This window comes from Trichechus manatus, unplaced genomic scaffold (assembly GCF_000243295.1).
Source record: "Trichechus manatus latirostris isolate Lorelei unplaced genomic scaffold, TriManLat1.0 scaffold00143, whole genome shotgun sequence".
Lineage (NCBI taxonomy): Eukaryota > Metazoa > Chordata > Mammalia > Sirenia > Trichechidae > Trichechus > Trichechus manatus.
The window spans coordinates 285662-310761 of NW_004444079.1; the positions used below are offsets into that span (position 1 = coordinate 285662).

The following is a 25100-nucleotide window of genomic DNA, read 5'->3' on the forward strand; positions in this document are numbered from 1 at the left end:
ATGGTGAAAGGATACAACCCTGATGCACACCTTTCCTGACTTTGAACCACGCAGTATCCCCCTGTTCTGTTCAAACAGCTGCCTCTTGGTCTATGTGCAGGTCCCCAATGAGCACAATTAAGTGTTCTGGAATTCCTATTCTTTGCAGTGGTATTCATAATTTGTTATGATCTACACAGTCAAATACCTTTGCATAGTCAATGAAACACAGGTAAACATCTTTCTGGTATTCTCTGGTTTCAGCCAAGATCCATATGACATCAGCAATAATATCCCTTGGTCCATATCCTCTTCTGAATCTGCCTTGAACTTCTGACAGTTCCCTGTTGATGTATTACTGCAACCGCTTTTGAATTATCTTCAGCAAAATTTTACTTGTGTGTGATATTAATGTTGTTGTTTGATAATTTCCACAGTCAGTTGGATCGCCTTTCTTTGAAATAGGCACAAATATGGATCTCTTCCAATCGGTTGGCCAGGAAGCTGTCTTCCAAATTTCTTGACATAGACAAATGAGCACCCCCAGGGCTGCATCTGTTTGTTGAAACATCTCAATGTATATTCCGTCAATTCCTGAAGCCTTGATTTTCATCATTCCCTTCAATGCAGATTGGACTTCTTCCTTCAATACCATCAGTTCTTGATCATATGCTGCCCCCTGAAATGGTTGAATGTCCACCAATTCTTCTTGGTACAGCGACTCTGTGTATTCCTTCCATCTTCTTATGATACTTCCTGGGTCATTCAGTATTTTGCCCATAGAATCCTTCAGTATTGCAACTCTAGAATTGAATTTTTCTTTAGTTCTTTCAGCTTGAGAAATGCCAAGCATATTCTTCCCTTTTGGTTTTCTATCTCTAGGCCTTTGTACATTTCATTATAATACTTTACTTTTTCTTGAGCCACCCTTTAAAATCTTCTGTTCAGCTCTTTTACTTTACCATTTCTTTCATTCACTTTAACTATTCTACATTCAAGAGTAAGTTTCAGAGTCTCTTCTGACATCCATTTTGGTTTTTTTAAAATTTTTTTTGTCATTTTAATGACCTTTAGCTTTCTTAATGTATGATGTTTTTGATGTCATCCCACAACTTGTCTGGTCTTCAGTCATTAGTGTTCAACATGTCAAATCTATTCTTGAGATGGTCTCTAAATTCAGGGGGGATATACTCAAGGTCATACTTTGACTCTCATGGACTTGTTTTAATTTTCTTCAGCTTCAACTTGAACTTGCATATGAGCAATTGATAGTCTGTTCCTTAGGTGGCCCCTGGCCTTGCTCTAACTGATGGTATTGAGCCCATCCATCGTCTCTTTCCACAGATGTAGTTGATATGATTCCTGTGTATTCCATCTGGCAAGGACCATGTGCATAGTTGCCACTTATGTTGTTGAAAAAATGTATTTCCTATAAGTTGTTGGTGTTGCAAAATTCTATCATGTAATCTCCTCGTCATTTCTATCACCAAGGCCATATTTTCCAACTACTGATCCTTCTTCTTTGTTTCCAACTTTTGCATTCCAATCACCAGTAATTATCACTGCATCTTGATTGCATGTTTGATCAATTTCAGACAGCAGAAGTTGATAAAAATCTTCAGTTTTTTCATCTTTGGCCTTAGTGGTTACTGAAAAAATTTGAATAATAGTCGTATTAACTGGTCTTTCTTATCAGTGTATGGATACTATCCTATGACTGACAGTGCTGAATTTGAGTATGGATCTTGAAATGTTCTTTTTGACAATGAATGTGATACTTTTCCATTTGTCATTCCTGACATAGAAGACCATATGATTTTCTGATTCACAATGGCCTATACCAGTCCATTTCGGCTCACAAATGCCTAGGATATCAATCTTCAAGCATTCCATTTCATTTTTGACAACTTCCAATTTTTGTTGATTCATACTTCGTACATTTCACCTTTGATTATTAATGGATATTTGCAGCTGTTTCTTCTCATTTTGAGTTGTACCACATCAGCAAATGAAAGTCCCGAAAGCTTTACTCCATCCACGCCATTAAGGTCCACTAGTAAGTTTAACCACAGGAGAAAATGTATCCACTGAATGGCTATGTAGCCTAGAATTTCCTCCTTTTCTTAGAGCTGAGAGGAAACATTAGCTGGGTAATTCTGTGTGTGACGACAGAGGCACTTTGGTTTCTTTTGCTTGTAGAGAGTATAGTGGGTCCTCTGAGATAGTTGATGGAGAGGCCTCTTGGAATAAGGTTACATAATGGAACAGGCTAGATTTAGACCAACCTGTTCTACCTGGGGCTTACTGAACAGTTAGGAAAACATAATCTCAAATTCTTCCACCCTAGTTACTGTCCTTCAGGTATGTCGTAGGCTGCCTTTCCTCATATCACTTCTTAAGGCGTATCCTACAGTTACTCATTTGGCATTTAATTATATTTTGTCTTGGGTTAGAATGCTGTGTGCGTTAAGACTTGCCTAACAAAACAGATTGTAAATGCCTTGTTTACAAGGCAAGAACCTTGTTTTATGTTTTTAGTTCATTCATTCATTGATTGATAAATAAATCAGCAATTAATCCATTCATTATTTGTCCAGCATCTACTACACTTAGAGCAGTGTGCAAGGCTTATTTCTAGATGCTCCAGGGGCTGCAGAAGAGGGAGGTACCTAATTTCTGCCGTCCAGTAGCTTATAATCTTGTTGGATAAGCTCAATGTGTACAGAAAAAAAGTTAGGTAATAATGTAGTGGCATGTTAATACGATCACAATGATTCAAAAATAAGTAAAAAATGGCTATAAGACAAAATTTTAATAATGAGTGTCTGTATACACTGACATTTGGGGTGATTTTTATTTCTTCGACTTTTTGGATTTTCCAAATTTTCTAAAATATATGTGTATTACTTTATTAATTGTAAAAAAAAAAAAAAACCACGAACTTTAAAATATGAATTAAGTAGCAATACAATAACAGAAATGTTACAAAACCAAGTTAAGGTTCAGGGCCAAATGAGTGATCAAGAAAATGAGTTCCTTAAGTGCTTTGTTTTTAGTATCTTAGACAGAAATAGATACAAAGTAGATGCTGAATGAACATGTTTTTGACTATATAACAATAAATATTTGAATATAAAGTTGATTAGTTGATTATGTAACTCCTTGTTATATATATTTTTAGACGGGTGTTTCATTTTTAAATAGATCTATTACTTAAGAGTTTTGTATCTCTTCTACAATAATATTTTTGTGATATGTATTGTTTCCCTTTGCAGTATAATTATGTACATTTGTCTCTTCTTTTAAATGGTACATTGAGGACAGACCCCATGCCTGATAAGGATCTCAGAGTTGGAATGAACAAGATTTTACTGAAAAAGGCAAAGGTTTTGGAGTGAGGCAGCTGTGTTCAAATCCTGGTTCCATCACTGACTTCTAAATTGGCCCTGGCCAAGTAAAATGGTTTGTCTTTCCTGTAAAATGAGGAAAATGATATCTACCTGTTGTGAATATAAAAATAGCATATATAAAACAGAGTACATTATCTGGCAGTTACTAAGGACTCAATAAAAGATAGTTGCTATTATTATTATTACAGAGCCCTGGTGGCCCAGTGGTTAAGTGCTACAGCTGCTAACCAAAAGATTGGCAGTTCGAATCCACCAGCTGCTCCTTGGAAACCCTCTGGGGCAGTTCTACTCTGTCCTATAGAGTTGCTATGAGTCAAAATTGACTCAACAGCAATGGGTTTGCTTTATTATTATTATATTATCATTACTATTATTTTATAATCATCATCATAATAGGTCATCTAAACTAACTTCTGATGAAATATAAGCATTCCCTCTATGGTATTCTCATCACATTAGTTTGCATATTTACAGTGATAGGGAACTATCTGTACTTTGTTTAAAAGTTCTTCCTCTTATTTACCTGTTTTCTGTATCTCAACAACATGCAATACTGGTTCTAGAGGATACAGGGAATAAAAAATATACTGCCTTTTTCACATCTCATCCATCTTCATATCTCTTGGCTGCACTCACAAACCCGCTACCCTCCCCATCAGTGCAAGCGCAGCAGTTCACAAAGGCTTACTCTCTGAGCTGATGGGTTGAGTTAGTTACCCTTTCAGTCACAATGGTTTCAGTATGTTCCTAACAGCAGGAGAAGGAACTAAAAGTTGAGTAACTGACTACTGGAGGGTCCTTCTAGATTTATAACTCTAGGTGGCAAACTTCTATCTATGAAAGCCTTATATATAATTTTCCTCATTTAGATAGGTATCTTTGATCACTGAACAAGACTTTCTTTCTCTGGAAGGAAAAACAGAGCAGCTGGATTCTTATACATAAGCTAAATGACTGTTCTGGTTTGTTGATGTGTGCTGTTTTAAAACCATAAACCCTCACTGCTATTAATAATAAGAAACATTGTCAGATAACTTAATAAAAAACTCTTACTGTAGTACACTTCCATCTCTTAAGTAACAGATGACTTCTCAGCATTTATGAGAGCCGGTTGTTTAAAAAACAAATGCAAAATATTAGAGGTGAGCAAAGTTATAGAATCAAAGTGATTTGACTGCTTCAACAACGAAAAACAAAAGTCCTGACCAATAATAATTAAGCATATGTGTAACCCTGTCTGCATGCTATCCTTTCTGGGGCAAACATCTCAGGTGTGATCAGGTGATGCGATGTAATGGAAAATATCCTGCCAGTGTAGACAGAGATAGATTTGAATCCCAGCTTTGTCCTTCATTAGCTGTGGAACTTTGGGCATGTTATTTAACTTCTAGAAGCTTTCATTCTTCTCTCCTGAAAGCAATAGTATTTAATTCATAGAGCCATCATGAAGACGAAATAAAAGAATGTAGTGTGCTTGCCATCTAGCAGGTACTGCAGAAATGCTGGTTCCTGTCTTCTGCTCCCCTCCTTTTTCTGTGATCTAAATACTAACACTTAGGAAAATAGCACCAGTTTCCTACACTTGTTAGAACTGGCCAGACTTCCCAGTATGATAATCACTCTAAATGCTAAAGCTATAATTTGTTGCCCTTCAAATCATTATGATGTTTTCACATTTTAAAAGCAAACCACCAAGGGAAATTTTTTCTGTTTTCCTGGCTGGTATGAGGAAACTGCAGTTGATTTTGATTATTTTGGTAAAGAAGATTGCATTTGTTTTGAGCAAGTACCACCCTGACAGACTTATATTGAAATGGATAGCCCAGGATCCAAGTTTTGGTAATTTTATTTTGGACCAGAAAATCACTATTTCAGGATAATGAGGAGAGAAGAGAGAAGGCTGATGGAGTTTTCCAAAGCTGGCTTGGGAGTTGGGAGGCTGAATTCTTCTAACCTGTATAAGAAGTCTGTAGACAACTAGAAGAAAACATTTCCTTGTACCTACCAGCTGGAACCAACTCTCCCCAACCTACAAATGTAATCAGCTTGCTCTTCCCACTAAGTTCGTTCCTAGTAAAATAAATAAAGTTACATTTTACCAGGTATAGGGTGGCTGTGCGTTGGAATCAACTCGATGGCAATGGGTATGGGCATAAATTATTAAGCTGTTCTTTGCATAGTTGCTTTAAATCAAGAGAGCACTAGCATATTCCTACTACACGGTTTCATACCTACAGCATTTTTATGTACATTTGCTCTCAGTTGAATTTGCCTCACTCACTCATGCATTCATTCATGGGAACCAATATATGCAAGGACTCATACTCTGCCTTAAAAGAGTAAAAGACGAACAGGTATTTTCTTTGCACTTTAAGGGCCTTACTCTGGTAGGTGAGGGTGTTTTTGATAAGATGTGTCAAAAACATGTAATTCAATGTAGAAAGTGATAAGGGCCATAAAGAACTGTTGAGGAAGCTAAGAGAGGGAGAGGTTATTCCTTCCTCCCTTGGGAGTGGGGATCAATGAAGACTTCGTAGGGAGATGGTATTTAGGCCGGATTTTAAATGCGGGTAGGCTTTGGCAATGTAGAGATAATTGGGAAGGGCAGTACAGGAGGTGGGAACTGCCAAAGCAAAGGCACAGAAATAGAAAACCATGGGGTAAATAGGATTAAAAGAGTCATAAGTGCTATGGTTTGACCGCAGTGTGGGGTGATGGAAGGTAGGTGAGAAAGTGTCATGAGAAGATTGAGAACTCATCAGGGGCCTGGTCAGGGAGGGCCTTTGAATCCTCTGGAAATAATGGCAGCCTGAGCAAATCTGCTGTTTTATTTGAAACAAAAGATAGCTAGCTGAATAAAAATGTTGTTTTTGAGTTCTGTATTAGCCAACTTACCCACTTGTATTTAAACAATTTCATTGTCTGATCTTTTTGAAGATTGTTTTTTGCCTAAAATGGACATGGCTATTGATAAGTACGGAGTATAAATGGAAGTCTGCCTGCACTGCTCTTGTTCTTACTGGCTGTGTTCAATAACATTATTGGCAGAACATTTTGGCTGGTCCCTTATTAATGGCAGAGGAACTTTATTTTATAGCTGATTGGAGGGGGGTAGGTTTTAAGGAGTCAGCTCAGGCATCTTATCACTCAGTTGGGAGTGATGAAAAACACCTTTTCCCTCATTCATCCGCATATACATTCGGCTTAGAAATAAATTACATCAGAGACTACTCAGTGAGAACTAAGCCACTGAAAGCCAGAAGACTAAACCCAATGTTATCTAGAAGCACCGAGAAAGGCTGAAGTAATAATGGAAAGTGTCTCTCTCTTGAGATGTACATAAGGAACCCTGACAGGAACCTACAGGTCTGTGCTGAACTGCTATGAGCGCACGCACTCTCACACGCACACCAGGTTATCTTACTTAAAAAGCAAAAAACAAAAAGAAAGGAGCAAAGAAAAATAACTTTAAATCTCTGTATAGTACTGTCTTTCGCCTGATCCTCTTTTTAAGCTGGTTTTTACAGTCCTGTTGCCACATTTGAGCTTCGTGGGCACGCTCAGTCCTTTGTAACGTTGCCCTATGCTGTTTACTGCCTCCGACATTTGTCCTTTGATCCTCACATTTGACCAAGTTTTCGTGATTTAAAATGTTTTCTCCATGCACGCTTGGTGCTGTAGGATTACAGATGATGTAGAAATGGAAGTTACATTATGCTATGTTTCATGGAAAAGCTACTAAGAATCTAATCAGAGCAATCCAAGTAGAATAACTTTCCAGACAGACTTCTCGTGCCATGGATAGCTGGATAGTTTAATGGACTGAAAAGGAACATAGATCTAAATGTTTCCGTACATCAGAAATTTGGGGATTTGATTCTGTATTAATTTTTCACATTGGTTCCACACCTTCAGTTCTGAACTCACACTCCTTCTCCCCGAATTTTAAAAATGTTTAACCCTTTTTTTTTTTAAAGAGCCCATAATCCAGTGCTCATTTAAATTAGTCTTTCTATGTTCTGTAGGACTAGGCTGTTTGTCTCTGAGACTAATTCCACTAATACCGCTTAAAGAAGCCAGGAATGAGGTAGTGGTGAGAATCTCTGAACGGTGTTGGCAGCAAACAGGAAGAAGCATAATATGAGAGCCAGAATCCTTTTATCCCACTGTGGGTGAAAACAGAACAACAGCAGCAACAATTTATCTTGTATCAGAGGAGGGCTGAATTCATCACCATGAATTAACAATATTTCACTCCAACGAAGATGAAGTAAATCTTGTTTTTCCAGATATTAAAATAAAATTTAACAACCCAAAATACACAAACAGTCCCGCCTCCTCCACAAAGTCTTTTCTTGCTATCTTAAGTATCTAGAATCTTCAGCTCCTCTGAATTCCTATGCGGTTTATATGCCAAACCATACCTTCCAGCATTTTATTGTTTTGTGCTTTCCTTTCACTGTTTCTTATAGGTCAGTTTTGTCTCCCCAGGCAGGTATGCATTGTTTCTTCTACTTCCTCATTATTTCCCACAGCAATAATGTGGTGCTGGGTGCTTCCTCATTATTTCCCACAGCAATAATGTGGTGCTGGATGCTTGAGAAATACCCTCAAGGCCACCACCAATCTTTCAAAAAGTAGTCAACAAGAGATCCTTTGATTCTTGGTCCCCTCTTTGACATAGTTAAAAATGAACATTTAGATTGGGTACAAGGAATACTGAAGATTGGGCAGGATTCTTTAGCTAATTTTCTAGAAGGAGGATAATTTATTCTGCACTTACGTATTTGACCTCCATCCTCCGTAATACAGACTCTACATAGTTTGGCCTGTAATAGGATGAATTCCCCAGACATTACATAAGTCAGAATGCATTAATTCCCTGACGTGCCTCAATAAATCTAGTCAAATAAAATGTTTATATTTTTAATGACTATATGGTCATATTACATGCTGTTTCTTTATGCACTTTCTTGGTGCCTAAACTTTTCTGTTATTTCTGATCAGAGAGGCTTTTTATCCCATTTTATTGCCTTCATGCACATCTTTCTTGATCTCAGCACTAACTCTGTGTTTAATGTCAATGTTAGTATTTTTTTCATAGGCAGATTTGGACATTAGCATGAAATTAATAAAATATAAATGATAATGTTCTATCAGTAGTAACAGTACTTCCCTTGTCTGATTGCCCATAAATTACAACAGGGTTATTGACCCCTTCAGTTCTAAAACCTGGAAGTTCCTTTTCTCTGGGAGCCACACCCACTTACAATCCCTGCCCCCCCACTCCCCCCCCCAAGAGTTTTCTGAATCACCAATCTTTGAGGCACACCATTTGATTATCAGTCCCTGAAGGCACTCTCTGTTTGGGCGGTGGGAAGCATGTGCGGAGAAAACCTGCTTTCCACAGAAAACCTGCTTTCCACAGAAAAGCACAGGAGTTACTCAGAGCTCCAGGTAGCTGAAGGTTTAATTTCTCTCTGAGAAGGCCTCAAAGGTAGCACTACCTTTAAGCAAAATCTTTGTGAAAGGATTCCTTCTCTGAATTTTCCAAACAGGCCGTTTTGTCATTACCCCCAAGAGAGATGACGGCCAGGCAGGGAATCAGATCTCCCTTATCGTTTCCAGACTATTTTACCCGGCTGCACACACCCCATTGGCTGCAGGGCCACAAACCGCTCTCCAAGCTTTGTGCAAGCCACCAGTCTTCGCGTCTGAAATGCCCCAGCTCTCCTGGCCTCCTACCCCGTGGGGAAGTCCCCCTTAGATTCCAGAAGAAAACTAAACTCCTTGGAATCCAAAACTAATAAACTTTCACAGAGTGGCCTCAGGTGGGTTGGTTATCATGATATTTCAGTCTCACCTAACCAATAAGAGGGCCGGTTGGCAAATTCCCAGGATGAATATTCTCATATGAGCATTGGATTAGAAGAAGCCAAAAGATTTTTGTCCATCTACGTGATCAACTTACAACCCACCTGGGTTCTGAGGTAGGGATCTTGTGACGGTTGGGGCCCTGCAAAGCAATTAAAAGAAATAAAGCAGAAGTATTATATTTTAATTGATGTAATCTTCAAGCTCCCAGTGGAATCTGGGGTGATATCTGACTAGAGTTACCCTAGGTATCAATAGATGGCTATTCTGGGAAAGTGCATTTAGGAAGATAAAACCCTACGAATCCTGAACTTCATTTACATGTGTATCCATTTAGGGGGGATTGGCTCAGACTCCCAGGGCTAAAAATTGAAAGGAGCCACCTAGACTTTTCTGGGATCTGAACAAAGAACTGGAGGGAGCTGGGGGAGTGGAGAGGGAGGTGAGGACAGAGAAAGAGAGAGGAGGGCAAGTGGAGGGAAAGACACAAGCTGGGTTTATATTTTTATTTGTTTTTAGAGGACCTGGATATTAGACACACCAAACCATACTTTCCAAACCAAAGCAGCTTTCATCCATCACTAACATTTCAGGGTTTGTTTCTGTTTTATTGTAAATATTTCCAGTCAAAGAAAGATAAACAGACAAAAAAAAAAAAAAAAAAAAACTGCTTTAGTATACAGAGTCAGATAGAAAATACAGAATGGAGAAGAAAGCCCACAACCAACAGATAAAAAGTGAAGACGAACTAAGGAAGAAACTAGCTGGTTGCAAATTCTCACTAGCTGGAGTGAGGTGCAGCGATGGTCTCAGCAGCTAAGAGAAACTGCCTAGTGCTGTCAGTCTTTATTCCACACAGTGAAAGAAACAGACTTTATAAATGATTCATGGGGACATTTATTTCACTAATCCATTAAAAAAAGTTTGCTATTGATCAAGATATCCTGCTCATAAAAACGAGTTTTAAAAAACCAACCGTTCCCACCCCAAATGTGATCTGGCAGTAAAGACCACACTGTCAGAAGCAAGGGATGGAGCTGTGCAGTGGAGAGCAGATGGCACCATTGGGGTCTGTGGTCAGTGGGCCACTGGGTGCCCTTCCCACCAAATCCACGTTTCTCCACTAGGCTGGAGGCAAAGTTTAGAAAAATACTCAAGTGTCTTGCACCACTTGCTGTCATTTGATGGTTAAAGAGAAAACAGAAAAGGGTTCAAATCCATGAGAGAGGTTGATTTAGGATATAACTGGCATCCTTAATAGGAATCATCAGGGTATCACTTGACCCCCCAGGATGGCAGCTCCAACTAACTGCCCTGACACAGAGAGGATGCCGACCTAACCAAATGGCAGACACATGGAATTAAGCTTGTCATCTTCCAAAGATGTCTTTATTTTAGTACATTCAAAACAGAAACAATTCGAGGACAATTCAATTCAAGGTGGTAGTGGAGGTGGCAGAGGTGGAGGTGGTGGCAGCGGCTGTTTATTTCTCTCTTCTTTTGAGTTTTCTAAGTTTACAATCAGAAGTTGCATAGAATTTGTTTTCCATCAGAAAATGAAAACTCTGCGTGAGACTCCCAGGTGGTGAAGCCAAGCAAAGGTCAAGCAGCTGCAGGGAAGCAGCACCCCTTCCATCAGACGAGTGCTCAGGACCTCCCAAACTCCTGGCAAATCGAGCATTAACTAGCAGTCATATCATAACCTGGAAAGCATCAGGAACTCCTATTTTGTGAATGGAAGAGAAGTTAAATGCCTTACCTAAAGTCTCACAAGAGGAGCTATTGCCCAAACTGAGGTTAAAACTCTAGAGTTCCTAGTTCCCAGGCCTGGGTATTGGCTATGAGACTCTACTTCTCTCCCAGGAACCTAGCAGATTCTTGATTACTTAAGGTCTTTCCATTTAATAAACACACACACACACACACACACACACACACACACACACACACTCACACACATACATCTGCAAACACACCTGCACCCAGGTCTCAAGTCTAGTACCAAGAAATCTCCCAATCCATGGTACCCTGGGGACCTGGCTTCATAGGCAGCCACTGAGTTTGGTTAAAAAGAGATGCAGTTGACAAAGTATGCACCATACCAATAGGGGGGCGGTCTTCCTCCTCTGTGACTAGCACTTGAAGCCCAGGCCACAGTATGGGAACAGTGTACCCACCTGCCTGGCTCCTTATTATCTGGTACATTCTGCTCTCCTGGAACCCTGGCCATCTTCTTCAGAGACCACATTCACAAAAGACCAGATCAAATCCAATAATAGTGAAAGTCAAAAAGAGAAAGAAAAGACACCAACCCCTGAAATCCCAGGCATTTGAAGCCTCTTTGAGTAGACTATGGATTAATTGGTTTTTGTTTTTTTTTTTTTGGGGGGGGAGCATTTTAAAAATTGCTTTAATGGATTTTTGAGACTTTTCATCTTACTCTTCCCAAGACCTGTCTCCTACACTCCCTTGCTCCCAATCACTGCACAGAAGGAGAATTCAGCACCTGAAATCTGATGCATTGGCAACTCCATACCCTAAAATTCAGGAAAAGGAATTATGTAGACTTTCATTTACTAACCCCAGCTTCCCCCTCCAAAAAAACAGAAAACAAATTAACAGAACCGAGAAGAAGACAAAGAACAAAAGGGGGAAGGGAAGAAAAAGGAAAAGAAAAACAAAAACATACAAAACCAGAAAACAAAACAAAACTTCCCGGTTGAGTTTAATTTCTTTCCTGTGAGAACTAGACCCAGGGTGCAATGGCCCTGTCCTAGCGGGACATTCCACGGATGACTCCACCCACTATTGGACAGGTCTGGCTGGGCAGGGACCCCACCCCAGACGCTATGTAATTTTGGTGGGAGGGAAAGGCCCCATGGGAGAAGTGGGGCTCCTCGTGCCTGGAAGCGTCCCCTTCGCCACTTGGTTGCAACGTCTCTGGGTGGGCCCCGCTCCCTGACAAGGGCGCAGTCTCTGGCGGGGGCGTCAGGCGCTTTGATTGTTTTGCAAAGTTCCTGTATCCAAAATCCGGAGAGAAGTTTTGACGCTGTACCAATCCGGGCTCCCGGCAGACAGCGGGCGCGTGCCCAGCCCCTCCCGCCTCCCCACGTGGCCTCGAAGACTCCCGCCGCCGCCGCGGCCCGGGCTACTCGGGCTCGCTGCTGTTGGTGGTCTTCTCCCACTCCAGGCTCTCCTCGCTGCGGGAGGGCGACGGCCGCGCCCGCAGGCCCTGGAACCTGCGGCACTCGGGGCAGACCCGGATGTGTGTGCAGCCGCGGGCCACCAGGGCGGCCTCCTGGGCCAGTCTCTGGGCGAGGGGGTCGGGCTCCCCGGCCCCGCACAGCTTGCCATTGCTGAGCGTGGCTGTGCCTCGGGGCCGGCGCTCCTCAGGGACGGGGGGTCGGGGCTGCGGCACCGCAGCGCGCCGCCGCCGGGGGTGGATACTGTCCTGACACAGGATGATGCTGCGCAGCTCACTCACCATCTCCTGGCAGACGGACACCTAGAGGGAACACGGAGGTCACAGCCCAGCCACTCAGAACAGCCCCTGGGGCTTCCCTGCAGTCTGCTGGGAGGAGGGGGGCGGGAGGGTGTCACAGAATCATAGAATCTCAGGTATGGATGGAACCTTGAAGGCCTTTCAATCCATCGCCTCACACCCAATCCCCATTTATGTTCAAACACCCTCTGTAACCGCCCTGCCAGCTGGTTGCTCAGGTTTGAACACCTTCAAAGTCAGCGATCTCAGGATCTTGCACAATTATAGCTACTAAAATCCTTCTTCCTCCTATAGAGTCACCAATTCCTCTCCCTGAGGTTTTCATCCATTGATCCCAGTAAAATCTGGACCTTGAAGCCCACTAAATAAATAACGCTTCTACTGCCTGTCAGTCTTTCAAAGTACAGGTATCCCACTGTTCCGAAGTTCGCGTTAGCCACTTTGCTTTTAAGAAAGACCTACATTTAGTACCTGTTTTCGCTAACCTACAGAAATCCAAAGAGAATTTTTGCTTTTACGAAAACAGGTGAAAAGCAGAAACTGTGATCAGCGTTTGTTTTCCAGTGAGCGGATGAAGAGGGAGTTGCGCACCCTGAGCGGAGCAGCCAGAATGGCGTTGCCAGGCTCCTTCCCCAGGAATTAACACTCAGTATCTCAGCATCAAGCCACCATAGCTTTGTTAGTGTTATTTTAGGTTTTATGTGTTATTTGGTATGATTTGTGGGCCTGGGAATGCTCAAAATGTTTCCCATATAAATTAATGGTAATTATTTCTTTGCTTTATGCCATTTTGGCTTACAAAAGTTTTCATCGGAATGTTCTACTCTCCGATAACGGGGGAAACCTGTATTTGGAAAAGGTGCCATGTCCACATGAGCATTCTTTTCTCAAGTTAAATGTCCTCATTTCTTTTAGTCTGCCGGCTATGGCTGGAGATGATGCACTGTAATGATAAGTAACAACGAAGACGACAGCAACTACTGTTTCTACAGGCCCACAGTCTCCTCCTATGAAACCCTTGGGTCCAGTTGTGGCTCAGAATTCTGAATATTTTGGATTTTAGGAAAGTGATACAAGGAGCCCTGATGGCTCAGTGGTTCAAGCGCTCTGCTGCTAACCAAAAGGTGGGTGGTTCAAACCCTCCAGCCTCTCCAAAGGAGAAAGATGTGGCAATCTGCTTCCACAAAGATTACAGCCTTGGAAATCCTTTGGAGCAGTTCTACTCTGTCCTGTAGAGTCGCTATGAGTCGGGATTGCCTCAACAGCAGTGGGTAATACAATGCATATACAGCATTTACACCCAGTATTCACATCCAGTGGGTCCTGGGCCAGGCCTGATATTCAAGCACATTAATATTTCTGTCACAAAATGTATGTATATTCCCACTAAGGGCAGGCAGAAAAAAATACAAGGAAAAAGAGACTAATCCTAGAGTAGGTGGGTATAACAATACCTATGATTGTGTCAGAGAGCAGAGAAGAGTAAAAGGAGGGGCAGTGGTGTTGTATCAAGGTCCTACATGAGGCTGAACTCCATACATTTTGAGATTTTACTCCAGTGGCAATTAGGGAAGGAGACTGTAGGAAAATCCAGAGTTGGGAGACTAAGATAGAGTCTACTGTACTTTACAAATCTAATAATGCCATTAAGTCGTGCCCCTTCTCTGGGGTGAGGATGGAAGGAGAATAGGATAAAGTCTTCTTCCTTCTCAAACTCTCCAATCTATCTGAAGTTTATATTAACCCAGTCTCTAAGCCATAGGTTGGGGAGTTAAACTTACTCAAAATCTCTGAGAAGACATAATTCTTGGGTTCAAGTGAGTTGGAGTATCTCTAAGTACCTTTACATATAAGGCAAAAAACATACTCAAAATTGAAGGACTGAGATCATCTTTTCCATTAGTCACCTGGTACTTTCACCTGTTTTTCTGTACTATATTACACCTGAAATTACAGTTGTATAGGATTTTGCTATTCATAAAGCACTTTCACATATTATATTTAGTTATGCTGGGCCATTTCAAAGAAGACACCGAAGCCCAGAGAGGTTAAGTGCCTTTTTCTGTGGCTGCATAATTAAATGCATGAAATAGTTGATGAAGCAATGACTCAGATCTCCTGCCCTAAGGACTAGAATTTTTTTCCACTGCACTGTTTGTTCTACTGGTATTCCATCCCGTTTGAAATGACTTCTGTCAGAAAGGGTGAACTTTGCCCCATCTGTCAACGCTATTAGTATTCCTTTGGAAGTTTACCTCAGTTGCTTCTGAGTGTCGGAGAGTCCATAAGAACTCCAACATAGCCATAAAAATGGCCACGATTAAGCCACAAATAAGAACCACGAAGATTCCACCAATATTCTCCATTCCCAGGCCTGTAAGAAAGTCATAACAAAAAAATAGTGTAAAATGACAGGAAAACAAAATCATCCTACCAAAAATCCTGAGTCATTTAAACACCCAGAATTTGAATCTTGCGCACACTTTAGATGCACATTCCTTGAAAAGACTTGAACACTTGCCCCTCTAACCTGGGGCTGTTTGAAGAGAAAGTTTTCGACTATGGAGCATTTGAGCTTGGGGCATTTTGGGAGAAAAAAAATGCAACATGTCTGAAGTAAAAGTAGGAGAGGGGCCTCGTTGCAAACGGACAAGACTAACGAGATACAAAAGGGTATCTGGGGGCTGAAGGTGAGCCTCCCCTTAAGAAAAGGGTTCAGGTCAAAATTTTTTTTTTTTTTTTTTTCCCTATTCCACGACATGTCAACACTCTCCCTTCTCGACCTTGGAGGACCTTTCTTCTTTCTTGATGAAAATATACATAGACAAAGATACACCACTTCAAAAATTTCTACATGTACAATTCAGTAACAAAGATTATGTTCTTCCAGTTGTGCTGCTATTCTCACTATCCTTTTCCAAATTATTCCATCACCTTTATCTTCAACTCACTGGTTCAGGTCAAATTTGATTTAGTCTGTAGAGACACGACACCAAAATTCCTGTAAATTCTAGCAGTTTCATAGCAATTTTAGTCAATCTTCCTAATATTGTATTTGTTTCATGTAAAGCAACTGTCTTGACCAAAACATGGATAGGAAAAATCATGTTTACCTGTCTGTATTACCATGGTACTAAAACACTTATTTAAAAAGTCAAAGTTTTTATCCCATCAGACCTGGCTGCCGTTAGAACCACTTTGGAAGCTTGTTAAAATACAGATTCCCAGTTCCTACCCCAGACCTGTCTCTGCAGATGGGGCCCAGCAATCTGTATGCTTTAACAAACTTCATAGTTGATTCCTTTCCAGCCAGGCCTAAAATTAGTTTGCAAATGGGTATTTCTGGAAGCAGTGTACTAGACCATTAGTCCTCGAAGTCAGGCAATGTATCCCTATTGCCTAGCACAACATCTGGCATCTATAGTATATATTCAATAAGTGTTTGCAGAGTGGTCTGGTTGTTTCATTTCCATAGCATTGGACATTGAGTTTAGCGGAACTGAGAGTCTGAAGGCTTTTTCTGGCATTAGAGAAACCCAAACTTTAGGCTCAGTGTCATATATATATATATATATATAAATCAGATGGCATCTTTGGAAATGTCTAGGAGAGTAGCTTATGTCCTGTGCTCTTTAGGAATGCTTGTTCTATCAGTAGTCTTATCGCTGAACACGGAGCTATGTCAGTGTCAGGGAAAGCGTCCCACAACAAATGAGATGAATCACAGTTCAGGAGCAGAAATCTGACACCAACTTCTGTACCTTGGAAAGCCGGAAACACAGCCTTACCTTGCCATTTCAAGATGCCCTGGGTTTCCTTTCACAAAGCTCCAAATGGTTGTTGCTTACCGTTTTGTGCTATACTACGCCTTAAGTTATAGTTGTACAGGATTTTGCTGTTCATAAAGCATTTTCACATATTACTATATACTCTGGCCTGAAGATCCACACCATCTGCATACACATAGGGCTTGGAACAGATTTCTACCTTCCAGGAGGAAGGTGACAGGGGTTCATTTGAATACCTGCCCCCCTAATCTGGGGCCATTTGGGCAGGTTTTGACCATGTGAGCATGGGCATCAGGATCTACATGAATGGAGTGGGGGGGACTGTGTGTAGGGACACCGGAGGGAAATATCCACCAAAGGGACATAAGATGGGATGCACCAAGGATCTAGTGGGGGTGTGCAGGCAGATGTGAGGGGCGGTGAGAACTGTGGTGTTTTAGGATGTGTGTTTGAGCCTCACGGATGAACTAGTTTCCCCAAACAGCCCTTGTGGAGAGAGGCTGGAGGGAGACCCCCAGTGAAGGGGAAGTGACAACCATGATAGTAAGGACGGCCACCTGCTCAGTAGAAGGAGTCTCCCAGGTACTGAGATACTAAAAGATTCCACCATCGATTTGGAATAGTTTTGCCTGCATAGAAGAATGGACTAGGATCCTCTTGAAAGGACTCAGCCACCTCGCCTCTTGTTTCTGTGAGGAGGTGTTCTTCTTGCCTCTAGGTCAAATTCTGCCACCTGAACTCTAGCTGCTTCCCCTTGCTTTTCTATCAGTCACCACCTGGCCCTCCTGCAATCTTTCCCTCCCCACTGACTCTTTCTCTCAGCATATATACACACTCGAGTTTCTCCCTTCTTAAAGAAAAGCAAAAAATCCTCCCCGCTCCAACTCTGTCTAGTCCATGGCCAAGCTTTCTGAAAGCGTTGTCTGTATCAGAACTATTCTGAGACATTCTGAAGCCCTTCAAATCTTCCACTTGGAGGCCCCCTCTCACAGAAAAGCCAGAAATGCACCCACATCTTATGTTAAACGCATTTTAAAAATTTTGCTTACAATATTACTGAGCAGCAAGAGGCAGTTAATTTACAATTGGCTGTGATTTCTCAGCAATCAGTGTGCATACAGGGGAATGTTTGCAAGATGAGAAAATCTAACCAAAAAATTGGTTTGAACGTAATGAAGTTTTTATGAATATTAAATTTAAAATTTAATGAAGTTGAAACAATGTTACATTCTGGAGATACTTAATCAAACATGCCTTAATTTAATTTTGCAGTTTCTGTTTGCATTTTGAAGCCAATCATTTTTTTTTCCAGACCTCAAACATAACACTTTGAACCCCTGAAAAGCTTTCAGGCCTTAGCTGCTCTATGATAGCTGAAGGAGAAGCCAATTCAGGTCTGAATTTACCTTTGTCCTTCCTATTCACTCCTCATCCCATGCAATCTAGTCTTAACACCACTGCCCTCACCAAGGTCACTGATGAACATTTTGTTTCTAACCCACTGGAGAATTTCCAGTCCTCGTCTTACTTGATCTCTCTTAGCGCTTGACCTTGTCAACCACACCCCTTTCTTGGCTTTTCATAAAGCCATGTTCTCTTCCCATCTTTCCAATCTCCTTTGCTTGCTCAGGGACACCATTCTGTCCTCATTTTCTGGCATGTGATCTCTTGTCTCTCCTCCATGCACTGGCAATTACCAAGTCCTGATGATCTTACTTCCTAAATAGTTTTCAATTTCTCATCCTTCTCTCTATCCCTCCTACCACTTCCCAAGTCCAAGCCCCCACCATCTTGCTTTAACCATTGCATCAGCCTCGGACAAAATTTCCGTTTGCAGCCGTGCCCTCCTCAGATCCACTCTACATAGTTGCCTGAGTGATTTTTCTGAAATGCAAAACATTTGCTAGCAACCCAGAGCTGCTTATAGTTCCCACCACACATCTGCTGCTCTCACCATCTGTCCCTTTGTTCATGTAAGCACCTCTGCCTGGAATCTACCCCTAGCCCCAGCCCCACACCTGGCTAACTCCAACCTTTCCTTTAAGACTTAGCTCAGGGGTCACTTCCTCCAGGCTACCTCCTCTGATCTTACCTGACTGTTAGTTACACCTCTTCTGTGCTTCACCAATGCACTGCGTATCACTTTAATACTGTGTAAAACAATGCATTAGTTTAAGTTTGTATATTAGTATTTCCCACTAGATTATGAACTCCTTGAGGGTAAGAAACATGTCTCATTATTCAATTCTATAGCCTCACAATCATGGTACCTTGTCCATAATAAGAACTTCATAAATGTTTGTTGAAAGAATGAACAGGGAGAAAGACGATAAAGAGACCCCAGATACAGAGGCCTGGAAATCCGTACTGTGATATGTATCCATCCCTAATGAGATGTTTGAAATAATAGTAAAATGAGACAGCACGGCATTGAGTGCGCCCAGCCTGGTCACAGAGGCAGATGGTATAGAACTACTGAGTGGCTGGCCAACGTGGGACTGAACACTGAAACGGATAATCACAGTGTGGCTGACTGCTCCGGCTCCGGGGCAGGCGTGGTGGTGCAGGGAAGAGTTATGATGGACATGTGATCTGTGCTGGGATAATTTGGATAGGATCAGGTAGAGCGTCTTGGAGTTGCTGAGGTTTTCATGGGATTCTGGTAGAAACCGTGAGTCCTTCTAGTGTTTCAGGGCCAGCATATTAATCCTAGTGTTGGCTCCAGGTGCTGATTCCTGGCTGAGGGGCCTTCTCCCCATAGCAGCAAGGCGTGTCTATCACTCCTGTCTTTAGGAACTTACTGGAAAGTGGAAGCAAGAATAGATTTCTGGCAGAGTCAGAGCCAAGAAACAGATGGAGTGGGAAGCAGGAAGTGAGCGTTAGGAGAGCGCAGCAGTTCCATTTAACACTGTCATCAGTCATTCTCCTAGAAGTCAAATGCCTTCCCCAGCACACAGCCATTAATCAGAAGCAGCCTTTGATGTGGGCTCCCTCTAGCCTAACTAGAAAGGCCTTGTGGTGCTCACAGACGCCAAAACACCTGCAAGGGGTACTGGGAATCCATCTAACCACCCCACCCTTCCTTCTCCAGATGGGACCACAATAAGCCACACATAGACAGATGGCTTTTGGAACGGGGATTTCTACTGACAATTGCATCTCTGAGCTTCGATTATGCCCCAGTACGTAATAATGCTGCATTAGCTGCAACAGAATAAAGCTCACCCTGCAAACTGTTGGTTGGTTAAATACTAACTTTGGTGTCACTCACCGATTACCCACAAATGCAAATGATAGCTCACAAATGCAAAGGAATAATTTCCTTTGTCTCTAGAACTACATAAGGGAATGGCAAACTGGAAGAGAGTACCTTGGAGTGATTTGAATCTCCTCCCACCCACCTACCCACCTGCTCTTCCTTCAGTTCTGACTGGATAATAATCACTTCTAGGATGCAGATGCATCTTTGTCTTAGACCTTAAAACCCTAAAACCTTCCACATCTCCTGGTAACAACAACAACAACAACAAAAAAAAACCTGCTACCACTGAGTTGACTCCAACTTATGGCGACCCCATATGTGTCAGAGTAGAACTGTGCTCCATAGGGTTTTCAATGGCTCATTTTTCAGTAGTAGATCATCAGGTCTTTCTCTCAAGGTGCTACTGGGTGAACTCGAGCCTCCAGCCTTTTGGTTAGCAGTCGAGTGCATAAACAGTGTGCACCACCCAGGAATTACTATCTCTTGGTAGCAAGGTGGAAGTTTGTGACAGAGATGCAGAAGGGAAGTTCCTTTTGAGCAATGATGGGGTGGCTGTAGCCTGGGAGGCAAGGAGGCAGAGGCCACAGGAGCCACTGAGGCAGATGCAGAGAATTTACACAGACAAAGAGGGGACAGCTAGTGTCACAATTCCATCAAGGGACAACATATCCATTCTCTGACTTCAGTCAACAGATCTTTATTGAGGAGCTTCCATGAGCTAAGCACTGTGCTAGGTGCTGAGCTCTGTGCAATGTTCACATGTTAAAAACGTTTGACAAGAACATGAATTCTTTGACCAATATGGCTTTCAAGACTTTCTATGTCCGAGCCATGCTCACCTACATCCATGCAAATATATTAAATGGCCCCATCTCCACAGACTTATTTGTTGTAAATAGCAACTTCACATGCCCATTTGTGAGCTGGCCTGTATGGCCTTCCCAGAAAAGAGAAAGTGATTCATTATGCTCGCACTGTTGAGGACTGTAAAAGAGTAAGCTCGCCCTTTCTTCTTGCATTCACAGTGACATCCATTGACTAGACCTGGTGGATACTGGACAGAGTGACAGTAGAAAAGTAGGGAAAAGAGCACAAAATAGAAGAGGGATGGAAGAGGCAGATGACAAATTTTATAATTCATCAAAACACTAAGTATGGGACAAGCATTTTACAATTTATCAAAATTCGAGCTCAAGTAGCTAATTTTAAAAACATTTGCTGCCTCATTCAATTGTCATTAAAACTACTGTAAAGCAGGCCTTACTGTCCCCAATTTATAGCTAAAGAAACAGAAATTCAGAGATATGAAGTAAGCTGCCCAAGTTGTCACAGCTAAGAGGTGAATTTGCGATGTCTCACTCTAAAGCTAAGGCTTTTTATAAAATAACAGCTGACCTTTATGAGTGTTTACTACTACCACCCATCTGTCAGTTTGTCATACTTTTTGGTGGCTTGCGTGTTGCTGTGACGCTGGAAGCTATGCCACTGGTATTTCAAATACCAGCAGGGTCAATTATGGTGGACAGGTTTCAGCAGAGCTTCCAGACTAAGAAAGACTAAGAAGAAAAGCCTGGTGATCTACTTCTGAAAATTAGTCAATGAAAATCCTATGGATCAGAACAGAATATTGTCCGATATCGTGCCGGAAGATGAGCCCCCTAGGTTGAACACAATGGCCGCAACAATGGCCTCAAGCATATCAATGATCATGAAGATACAGCAGGACCAGGCAACATTCTGTTCTGTTGTACGAGGTTGCTATAAACTGGAGCCGACTCCACAGCAACAAACGCCAATGAATATGAGCAAGGCTGCTATGCCAACCGCTCTAATTCAATCCTTACAGCTGTCCTCTGTAACAGGCACTAACTGTACCTCCATTTTCTGGACAAGGAACTAAGGTACACAGTAGTCAGGCAGCTTGCCCAAGGTTGCATGGCTGACAAGCGGCAGTGCTAGTGTCCAAACTGAAGCCAGAGTCTGGGCTGACAGCCCATGCGTCTCACCACCAGTCCCTATAACTATAGAACTCAAGCTATATCCTGATGGTGCATCTGGTCCTGGGAACACCCCAGAGCAACTGGCAAGAGGGTCCTGTGAACCAGCTAGTAGTCACCTTATAAAATCCCCTTCTCCATGAAATAGGACATCAAATGTTTGAATCAATGATTTATTGACTTAATCTTGGCTCAGTTTCCAGACAGTTGTGCCATGGCCTTTGTAATCGCTGAACTCCTTCGTCAGAGACTCGCTGGGCCACCCTTTGCCTCAATCATGCTTCCTAGACCTCCCTGCCCCCGCTGGGAGTTTCTTCGTCTCCCAGCAATAAATCTGCTTTGATTAGGGAGAGGCTTCCTCTGCGAGCATCTCTCTGAGACACTATCTCAACTCCCACATTCAGGTTTCCAGCCTTGGCTCAATCTAGAGAAGCCAGAGACCCAGGATAACCAGGCTGGGCCCCCTGAGGAGAAAGAGAGAGGAAAACGTCCCCAGAATTCCCCTCCTCTCCTCACACACCCCCACTCTTGCTAAGATGTCTCACACTCTCATTCCCACTGTGCCAGACAGCAAACTTCCTACTCTCTAAGGATTTCATGAGTCTATGTCACGGCCTCTTTTCCATCCTTGAAAGGGGACCCTGCTTTTCACAGCCTGGTGTTGTATTTACGTTCCTTTGAAGCCCAATTGTGAGCTGGTGTTTTTCAAGATAAAGATATTTAATTTCCTTGGAATTCACCGACCACCTTCTTTGTCTAGCAATTGTTCTGCAAAGCTTCAGTAATCCAATCCTCCTGAATTGGGAGGCCGGCATCTGTGACTGGCTAGCGATATTTCTTTTTATAGGAGTTGAGCAGAAAATAAATAAATAAAACCAGTGTTTTTGCAAAGAGAAGGCAGAAGAAAATGAAACAGCTTGGAATGAAGCCTGCTCCTTTTTTTGTAATTCTCCAGTCTTCACACGATCTGCCATTTCATTTCTTTTTTTTTTTCTTTTCAGCTGCTTACGAAGGAAGGTAGATGGTCACTGAGCTGCAAGCAGGAAAAGAAACGGGGGAGAAGAAGCAAAGGGGTGATGCCGTGGCCCTTACCAGGGCCAAATAAGACGTGGCAAAAAGACTCGGGATTGGCGGCATGGCCCCAACGTTAGGATTCTTCTCTGGAATTTGGCAGCGATGTTTGAGCTGTAATATTGGATTAGAAGTGGGGGAGCACCAGATCCTTTTCTTTGAAACTTCTCACATTTAAATAGGATAACAAAGTAGAAAAGGATTATGTCAGGCACTGTGCATTGTCTGGGACATTCTAATTGAAACCAAAGTGCCTAGAGCTCCTCTCCTTTCAGAGGTCTCTGAAAAAAGGACACCCTGGCCCCCTTCCTTCCTGCCTGTTTGTATTCTCATTTCTTTAGACACACGTGAAAGCCAGCTGATTCAAATCACAAAAAGAAAGATCACCTAGGAGCTGCCTGGGAAAGCAAATTCAAACTACTGCCCTCTGTTCAATTTGAGGCACGAGGAAAAAATGTTCCCGTGGCTTGACTCCTGGGGGCCATTTAAAGACTTAAAGGAAGACATTTTCAGGTGGTGCTGGTCCTGTTACTCTGCCACAGCAGGGGGTCCCTTGAGCAGTGAGTTATCTCCCCTAAATCTGGGTGGCTAATTTGCCAGAGATAGACAAAGCTATGGTGCCTCCCGCGCCAGGCCAGTGCTTCTCTCTTGGCTTGGAGGAGGTCACGTGGAGCCTCGCGTGGCCAGGAAGCCTTTTAGCCTCTCTGAGTAATGTTTGCTTGGGCTCCTGCCATGACACAAATGGAGCCACTGCTAAACTGGCACTAGTTACTGTGGTTGGGATGGCCGCTGAATCCCTGGTTTTATGGTGATTTGCATCGCATCTCCCAGACGGCCTCACTCTTGGGCATTACCGCTTATTAATACAGCTTACCCTCTTGTTCCAGAGGATGAGCACATAGAGCAAGCTCACAGTGGCTGCGTGGTAGAGCCCCAGCATCTTGTGAAGCATTCAGGACCTCCACAGGATGACTTCCACTGTTTATCTTCCCTTTTCATCTGCTCGGTTCTTTTCTCTGTGCCAGGGAACATTTGGTCCCAAAGTGCAGAATGGAGAGAAGCCTCCTGTTCACTCTTTCCATCTTTCCTGGGAGCTGCTCTCCCTGCCTGTCTCCCTCTCCATCCACCCTCAACTCTGCTGGTGTCTGATCAGTCTGCCTAAAACTCCGTGGAATGAGAAAGAGTTTCCAAAGCCAATAACTCTGCAAAAATCATAACTTTATTTGTCCACAAATGAACCTAATCTCCATTGCCACCTGATTGCCAAAAATGTAGAGACTTCTCAGTCATTTCATGTTTAAACTCTATTAAATTCAGGGTTTTCTTCTTTACCCCTCTTTCCAGGATGTATTTCTGATCTGTGGTTGGGAAGGAGGACAGTTATGTGTCATGGCATGGGGGTAAGGGGTAGGTGTCTGGTCTTGTGCTGGATTCCACCTGGACTTCCAGTATCCCTGTCTGGGGCCCAGGAAACTCAGGCCTGTCACTGGGCCCTCTCTGCCATCTCTCATGTTCCCACTCCACTGTGGTGTGACATATTTCTGAAGCTTGCCAAACTCCAGAAACAAGCAAAATCTCTTTGCTTCTTGCAGTCTCCAGCTAATCTAGGAGTTATATCTACCACTCTCCATCTCAAGGACCCAGCACACTCTAGCAGGGGGCATTGGTGGTTCAGTGGTAGAATTCTTGCCCTACACACAGGAGACCTGGGTTCGATTCCAGCCAACGTGCCCTATATGCATCCACTACCTGTCTATCAGTGGAGGCTTTGTGTTGCTATGATGCTGAACAGGTTTCAGAGGGGCCTCCGGACTAAGCTGGACCAGGAAGACCTGATGATCTACTTTCAAAAATCTGCCAGTGAAAACCTAATGGATCACAATGGTCTGATCACACTGTGCATGGGGTCACCATGAGTCTGGACTGACTTGAAGGCAGATAACAACAACGCCAACAACCATGTTCTAGCATATCCTTTCCTGTTCAGAAGCTCCCCTCTCTGGCCAAGGCATTCTTTTATTGGTTTACAGACTGGGTAGCCTGGCTCTACTATTCTTTTTTCACTCTCTAACTTGTAGTGTAAATTTTATGCCCAACTTCCTTTAAGTATTAACCTGTGCATTCCAAAATACCTTCTCTAGCAAATAAAAAATATTGACTTCTAAGAATACTGCCTTTGCTATGAGTTGTAAGGACTTATTTCGGAACTTAAAGCCA

The 25100-nt window shown here is 42.5% G+C and overlaps 1 protein-coding gene across 1 annotated transcript in view; it reads right to left on the reverse strand.

The window, feature by feature from the left end:
* Positions 1-12241: 12241 nt before the first annotated feature.
* The window catches only part of GRIK4 (glutamate ionotropic receptor kainate type subunit 4), a 422106-nt gene continuing 409247 nt past the window's right edge, over positions 12242-25100 (reverse strand). The window contains exons 19-20 of the mRNA XM_004385613.2: positions 15021-15139; positions 12242-12768 (exon numbers count right to left, since the gene is read on the reverse strand). Coding sequence (XP_004385670.1) covers positions 12412-12768; positions 15021-15139 — 476 coding nt within the window. The 3' untranslated portion in view covers positions 12242-12411. The remainder of the gene's footprint in view (positions 12769-15020; positions 15140-25100) is intronic.